Source organism: Fragaria vesca, linkage group LG7 (genome assembly GCF_000184155.1).
Source record: "Fragaria vesca subsp. vesca linkage group LG7, FraVesHawaii_1.0, whole genome shotgun sequence".
NCBI classification, from domain to species: Eukaryota; Viridiplantae; Streptophyta; class Magnoliopsida; order Rosales; family Rosaceae; genus Fragaria; species Fragaria vesca.
The window spans coordinates 23,075,081-23,082,709 of record NC_020497.1 but is presented as its reverse complement, the minus strand read 5'-3'; the positions used below and the strand labels follow the sequence as shown (position 1 = coordinate 23,082,709).

Here is a 7,629-nt window from a genome sequence, read left to right as displayed (position 1 = left end):
TTTTTTTTTTTTTTGGGTTTAATGATGATTGATTAAAAGTCAAAAGCCCAACGAAGCCCAGTACCGAGGCCCAAAGCAAAGGAAACAAAGAGTTAAAAGCTTCATCTAATCTCATAGACAAGAAATAGAAACCAGAAACTCAACAAAATAACGAACAGTCATCACCATCAGCCGATCTCCGTCGCTGTCGGTCCATCTGAATTCAAAGCGGCAAGAAGAGGCAGTGGTGGCTGAGCCGCCCACCGGATAAGATCCTCCGCCTCAATGGCCAGCGAAGCAGCTGTGTGTGCTGCGTTGTTCGTGGAACGAGGGATCCATCGCCATCGGCAGTCAAGAAAGCATCTGCCCAGATTCCGAATCCTCTCAATGATTGGATAAGTAGTCCAGCAGCTTGACTTGAATCCCATAAGATCCCCTGATAACAGTACTAAGTCTTGCATGCAAGTTTGGACTCCATCCAGCATCACAATTGATTGTGAGAAATCCCATCTCCAGTGGCTTCCAGTGAACCAGAGAGGGCAGATTAGAGTCAGGATCGGGAGGCTCTGCCGGAGGCCTTCTGTTAGCAGCCAATATCTCCGAGTGCATCACACATGCAGTCGCTATAGTGCTCACCGGAGACAGAGAGGCACCATCATAAATGAAGCGGCAACGAGAAATCCAATATGCCAGCACAGAACACTACCGAGGGAAAGAAACTTTTCTCTGATACTCACACAGCTGATGGAATGATATGTGTTCAAATACCAATCGCCAAAATGGATTATGCTTTGCTTGTTGATCCTGAGCCCCAAAGGAGACCTGAACCACACAGATGTCGCCCAAGGGCATAGCAAAAGTATATGTTCAAAAGTTTCATCTCCTTGGCCGCATAATTGGCATGTGGAATTGGTAGCTAGTTTCCTTCGGAACAGATTATATTATGAAGCACCACTACCATAGATACCTTGCATAGAAAAAGTCGTACCTTAGGGATAGTTTTAATCTTCCAAAGCAGCGGCCAAATAACCTTATTAATCTGGTACGAGGAACTAGCTGCTGTGATAGGCTTAGATATGGATTCCTCATGGTGATGAATCCATAGCTCATTTAACAAACCAATAACCATGGACTAGGGATCCTCCAACTACGACATTATCGTGGTCTCACCCTCTGTGTGATCTCATCATTTTACTGCCTCAAACAACCCAATTATCATAGCAGAGTAACAAACCAAGCCAGGTGATTTAGATATGACACCAAACCTGCAAACTGATGACGGTAAGTTGACGATGAATCCACCCCAGCACACCAAAGAGTCCTAGCTAGTATGCAGGGGCAGTAACATGTAATTCTGTTTCTTTGACAGGGCTAGCAAAAGAGCACCTGAATCAAGGCATCAACATTTAAGAGACGGAAAAGAAGGCCGTGTAACATCAAAGACTCGATGTGTCTATAACAAACACACCAGGTGAACTAATTGATGTGCAACACAACCACACCACGTAAACTAATTGATATGTAAATATACCATAGGTCAATTCTGATAATAAACATACATCTTAGAATATGTAGAAAGATCCAAAATGAAATGGCAAAAGCAAGAATTATAGATTAAACCAGTCTCAAAAGGCTGGACTGCTGTCTGGAAGAGAAAAAAAAAACCACGGAAACAAGCTAACACAAAACTGAGACAAAAACACAACTGAAAATTAGATATTTCACTTGAAGCATTTGGCATCCAATAGAGGCTCTCCCTCAAAAGGCTCCTGGTCTTCAATCATCTGACTCACACGCTCCTTTTGGTTTTCATCTGAGATGTCAACCTTGGTCCACTCATAGAGCTCCATGTCATAGCACTCTTGCATCACAAATTCAGGGACTTCGGGGCCACGGAAGAGCCACAAGCCCTTCACCTTGTATGGTGGGTTTGCACCAATAATTAGCATCTTCCCGAAAGCATACTTGCGGGCCAGATCCATCCGCTGAAGAAATCCACCAACCTTGTTCAGTGTCACAAAGGAAACGGTATTCTCATCATTGTACTTGTAATCACAGAACCAGAGAGAGTATCCTTCAGGATCATACATGTCCCAGAATCCTGCAATGATTAACAAGGAATCACGTACTTGTTGGGTATCCTACTTTAACCCAATGATAGTATTCCACACTTTATGCATGAACCAATCAAAATAAGCGAAATTGATGCAGGCATGTTATTTTAAAACGTCAAACCTTGTTTCTCTTAATCATCAATATTGAACTGTTAAGGGTAATGCATTGAGATGATTACCTTTAATTGCCACCTCACGGAAGTTGGTCTTCGTGTTAGAGTAAAGCCTTTTCCAGTCATCCAATATCATCTTACTTGGAGGAAGCAGATCAAGAGCATTCTTGGGTTTTGGCTTTGGTGCCTCTTCCTCCTCAGCTTCTGCTTTTGGCTTTGCCAGCTCCTTGGCTTCTTTCTTTGGCTCCTCCTTAGCCTTGGGTTTAGCAGATTCTTTGGCAGGGGCAGGCTTCTTTGCAGATTGAACAGCAGGCACAGAATCTGTCTGCTTGACCTCACCCAATACCTTTTTGAAGTTTGGTTGATTGACCATTGTCCAGAAGTATCTCTCAACATGAGGAAACTCTGAAGTGAAGCTCTTAGTCATGAGTCTGGTGAAGCCCATAAACAAATTGCATGTCATAACAATGTCGGCAAGAGTGACAGAATGCCCAACAAGGTATGTGCTAGAAGCAAGATATGTGTTCAATGCACCCAGTGCTCTCTTCAATGCAGCAATTGCAGCTTCTTCCGCCTTAAACAACAAACAGATACAAGATGTCGTAAAGAACTCCACAGAAACATTTTTAAAGAACGTGAGGTCGCCCAGCCAATGCAGATGAAATTAAAGTTTTTATAGAGAGTAAATTCTCTCTCAAATCAGGTCACAAATTTGAAAGAACGGATCATGTATATGACAGATAACCAAACTAGAAGTAATTGTTCCCTTAGATTTGAGATCCCTGTGGGCCTACACACAGATGATTCATGCTATACAGTGATAAAAACATAACACTATCCCAATCCTTCAATCTAATGAAGGTGATAAACAAGGGTAAAACCAAGTACTATTTGTGATGAGCAGAGAAATTCGAGAGAAGACATTTGAACTCCCTTTTAACGAGACACAACTATAAACAGGAACTCATACGCACCGGAACAGGTATTCTATTAATCACTACCATTAATAGTGCAAAGTAAAATACATAGCTCATCCGGTAGGTCAGAAGCTACAAAAGTGAAAGCCAAACACAAATAGCTTTGAATAAGACACTTACTGGAGGAAGATAGACACCCCTTCCCATTCTTGGTCTAAGCCAATTACCAAGGTTAGCATCAATCTCCAAGGATCCAAAATCAATCCATTGCTCGATATGGGCCTAAGGAAGAACATAAGAGCAAGGTAGGAGAATCAGAAGAACACTGCTAGATAGCACCAAGATTAAAAAAACCGGTGATATTGAGTTCTTACATAGTCAATTGAAGATGAACCATAAAGAGGATTGTCAGCCTGCAAGCGAGTAACTGAAGCAACACAATCGCCATTAAATTTCCAATACAAGAATAAGATTGTATAAATGCAAGGGAATACAGAAGGATCTTACCGTAACGTGCAATGGCATTACTCTCGAAGATGGGTCCATCAGGTGTCTCCAGCACAGGAACCTAGAATATATAAAAAGAATTTTAGAAGATACAATCAATCAAACCAGCATGTTCATCACTATTTGCTAGTTGGGAAAAAAAAAAAAAAAAAAAAAAACCAATAGTCTACCTTCCCAATGGGGTTCATCTTGAGAAATTCAGGAGTCTTGTTGGAGACGCCCATCTCAAAGTTGGGTGCAAGTGCAACTTGGACACCTGTATACCCAGCAGCAATGAGAGTCTTGTATGCATTTTTGTTCGTGCTCCCTGCATGCAAGACCTGCAAAGGGGATCAGATAAACCATTTAACCAAAGCCAGAAAATAATCAATGATTCAACAAATAAATAACAACTAAAAGCGGAAATATCATAAAAGGTTAAAAGGCAATCACAAATTATATGCCAAGGATGAACATGCAATCAAATCTAAAAGACAAAAAAAATAAAAAATTAAAGCAATTGTTACCTTACCGTCAAGATTTTAGATTTGAGCACCAAACACAAATCAACTAATGAAATACATGCAATCACAGATTTACTACTACATCTGATGATGATGAAAGAAAGGGAAACTCACCAGAGCCATGGCTTGAGGGAAAAACGAATCGCAGAGTAGAGATCTGGAACAAGCAAAACAAAAAGAAACTATAATTTCAGTAATCGATAGCAATAAGAAGTGAAGGGGAGAGAGCAGAAGAGAGAGGACATGTGAGGTTCCGAGAGAGAGAAGAGAGACTGAGTGAGCAAAGAGACGATATATCATTAACAGTGAAAAGGAAGCCAACGCTAGGGATTTTGTTGCGACTCATTACGACTTCACCTGTTTTATGGGCCTCTTTAGGCCCACGATGACAAAATTAAAGAAAACAAAATGGCCAAGTGGTTGCTGTGGAAGAATGAGAGAGAGAGATGCAGAGCAAGGAGAGAGAGATGCAGAGCAAGGAGAGAGATGAGTGAGATTTCGGGTTGCACATCCTCGTTGAATTTTCTCCTGTTATTGGGTACAATTTCCCTACAATTCCTTCCAGGTTGCTCATCTCTCTCAATTTTCCAATTAATAATTTGCATTGTTGTTGGTGTTGGCTGTATAGCATAATTAAGCAACCTGTTAAATTGTTGATTCAATCACTATTTCATATGCTGATTGAGTTACTCTCCGCCAAACAATCAAAGCAAACTAGTCTGGGGTCATGTGCTCAAATCAAGATACATGTTTTCTTTCCAGTGCTATACATGAATCTTTGTATTCTCATGTTCCAGTCGTTTAATCTTTTGTCAGGGTTTTCGGATGGTGATTCATCGACCTCCAAAACCACAAGTGGGTCTACATTGGCCCTCATACCTTTTGGACTTGTAGTAGTTGGATTGTTTTGCTTTTTCCTCTTTAAGATATGGCAGAAGAGGAAACGAGAAGAGCAGTATGCTCGTCTTTTGAAGTTGTTGAAGAAGATGATGAGCTTGAACTTGAGCTTGGTCTCCGCGATTGATATAATTACTTCATTAACTCAGGCCTGGACCTGATGTGAGGCCCAAGAGGTGGCCGTCTCAGGCCTAAAATTTTAAGGAGCACCATTTTTTTTTCACTGTGCAGAACTATAGATGTTGAAGCACAACCTGTATATCTAGGCCCACTTATACTTTGTATCCGCCCACTAGTAATTAGTTAGACTAATGACTATGTAGACACATCCCCCGTGGCAATATATTCAAATATTGTATTCTCTTCCCACAGTTGTGGGCCTTGGCAGGTCTAGACGGTCCCTACGTGAGTTCTAAGCAAGTCTTGTGTCTTGACGGCCTAAAGCGGGTTAAGACGCCGACTTGGCGGCCCTTAGTGGGCCTAGAAGGCCCCTATGTGGGTCTAGCAGGACCAAGGTGGTCCCTTGGCAAGTCAAGGGCAGGTCAAGACGGGTCAAGGCGAGTAAAAGCGACCTATTGGTGACCCACGGTGGGTTAAAGCAGCCCCTTGACAGCCCTCGGCGGGTCAAGACGGCCCTAGGCGGGTCTTGGCAACCCCTTGGCGGGTCTAGGCGGTTCCTACGCGGATTCTAAGCAGGTCTAGGCAGCCCCTTGGCGGCCCTAAGTGGGTCTTAAGGGCCATAAGCAGGTCAAGGCCCCCCCTTGGCGACCCTAGGAGGTCTCTAAGCGGGTCTAAGTGGGTTTAGGTGGTCCCTACGTCGGTCTAAGATAACCAAGGCTGTCCCTTGGCAGGCCAAGGCGGTTCAAAGCGGCCCCTTGGCAAGTCAAAGCGGGTCAAAGCGGCCCATTAGCAACAATCGTCAGCTCAAGACGGCCCTAGGCGGGTCTCGACAGTCCCTTGGTGGGTCTAGGCTACCCCCTAAGTGGGTCTAGGCGGTCCCTACGTGGGTTCTAAGCAGGTCTAAGCAGCTCCTTGGCATCTCTAAGTGGGTCTCGACGGCCCCTTAGAGGCCAAAGAAGCAGGTCTAGGGGGTCCTTAAGCGGGTCTAGACGGTCCCTAAGTGGGTCTTGGAAGTCCCTACATGGGTCTAGGAGGGCCACGACAGTCCATTGGCATGTCAAGTCAGGTCAAAGCGACATCTTGGCTTGTCAAGGTGGATCAAGGCGATTCTTTGGTAGGTCAAAGTGGGTCAAAACAGCCCCTTGGCATGTCACAGCGGGTCAAGGCAGTTAAGGCGGTCCCTTGGGATGTCAAGGCGGGTCAAAGCGTCCCCTTGTTGGCCCTAGGCGGGTCTTGGCAGCACTTTGGCGAGTCTAGGCTACACCTAAGCGGGTCTAGGCGGTCCCTACACAGGTCTAGGTGGTCCTTACATGGGTCAAGGCGGTCACATGACAAGTCAAGGCTGGTCAAAGCGGCCCCTTGGCATGTCAGACGATCCCTTGGCAGGTCAAGGCGGATCAAAACGGCCCATTCGCGGCCCTCGGCGGGTCAAAGCGTCCCCTTGGCGACCTTAAGCAGGTCTAGGCTACACCTAAACAGCTCTAAGCGGTCCCTACATGAGTTCTAAGCATGTTTGGGTTGGTTTTGACTACCCTAAGCGGGTCAAGGCTCCCCTTGGTGGCCCTTAGTGGGTCTAGGAGGTCCAAAGCGATCCCTTGGCCAGTCAAAGCGGCCCTTAGCATGTCAAAGCGGGTCAAGGCGGTTCTTTGGCAGGTCAAGGTGGGTCAAAACGGCCCCTTAGCTGCCCTAGGTAGGTCTAGGTTGTCCCTAAGCAGCCCTTGGCAGGTCAAGGCGGTACCTCGGTAGGTCAAGGTGGCCCACTAGCGGCTCTAGGCAGGTCTAGGCAGTCCCTAAGCAGGTCTAGACGGTCCCTAAGCAGGTCTAGGTGGTCCCTAAGCAGGTCCAGGTGGTACCTACGTAGGTCTAAGTGGTCAAAGCAGCCCATTGGCATGTCAAAGCGGATCAAGGCGGGTCAAAGTGGCCCCATGGCGGTCATCAATGAGTCAAAGCAACCTTTGGCATGTCGAGGTTGAAAGCTTGAAGGAGAAAGCAAGAAAATAAAGAGAGAAATGACTTGTATTGTTGTAGAAAAGCTCTGATACATCTACGAAAATAAGAACAGCAGCTATATATACCAAGTACTGGAGCACCACATGGTGTGTAATTATACTTATACCCTTAACATCCCCCCTCAAGCTGATGGGAGGGAGCCTAACATTAGCTTGCAGCAGATGAAAAATGTAGAGCAACATAGAAGCCTTAGCTTGAAGTTCTGCAAAAGTACCAACAAGTGAATACGAAGCATTCGTCCAATGATGAGTTTTCTCCATTGCTAGGATGATCAACCACAGGAAAGCCAAATCTGTAAGAAGCTTCAAAGTTGCTATGTATAATAGAAACCAAATCTGTTACATTAACTCGAGGGAAGGAATCCATCTTTAATCCACAAGCCTCATTTTTGTCATCTTCTGCTTTTGATATTTGAGGTTTGATTCTAATTGAGGAATGCTCCTGAACTGCAACTGTAGTTCATACATAC

The 7,629-nt window shown here is 44.7% G+C and overlaps 1 protein-coding gene across 1 annotated transcript; it reads right to left on the bottom strand.

Annotated features, from left to right (window-relative positions):
• Positions 1 to 1,486: 1,486 nt before the first annotated feature.
• On the bottom strand, positions 1,487 to 4,447 carry LOC101308716 (elongation factor 1-gamma-like). Its single transcript, XM_004308089.1, has 8 exons — positions 4,377 to 4,447; positions 4,248 to 4,290; positions 3,801 to 3,950; positions 3,631 to 3,691; positions 3,498 to 3,550; positions 3,304 to 3,405; positions 2,273 to 2,780; positions 1,487 to 2,080 (listed from the first exon to the last, which is right to left on the bottom strand). Exons 2-8 carry the CDS (start codon positions 4,254 to 4,256, stop codon positions 1,701 to 1,703), a joined length of 1,263 nt encoding a protein of 420 aa, XP_004308137.1. The 5' UTR covers positions 4,257 to 4,290; positions 4,377 to 4,447; the 3' UTR covers positions 1,487 to 1,700.
• Between the last annotated feature and the right edge of the window lie 3,182 nt (positions 4,448 to 7,629).

Excerpts from the sequence above, each read along its gene's own strand:
- LOC101308716 (XM_004308089.1), bottom strand. Across the intron at positions 3,551-3,630 it reads TAATGCCATTGCACGTTACG|TTACTCGCTTGCAGGCTGAC; the intron begins GTAAGATCCTTC and ends GTGTTGCTTCAG. Across the intron at positions 2,081-2,272 it reads CCGTGAGGTGGCAATTAAAG|GATTCTGGGACATGTATGAT; the intron begins GTAATCATCTCA and ends TAATCATTGCAG.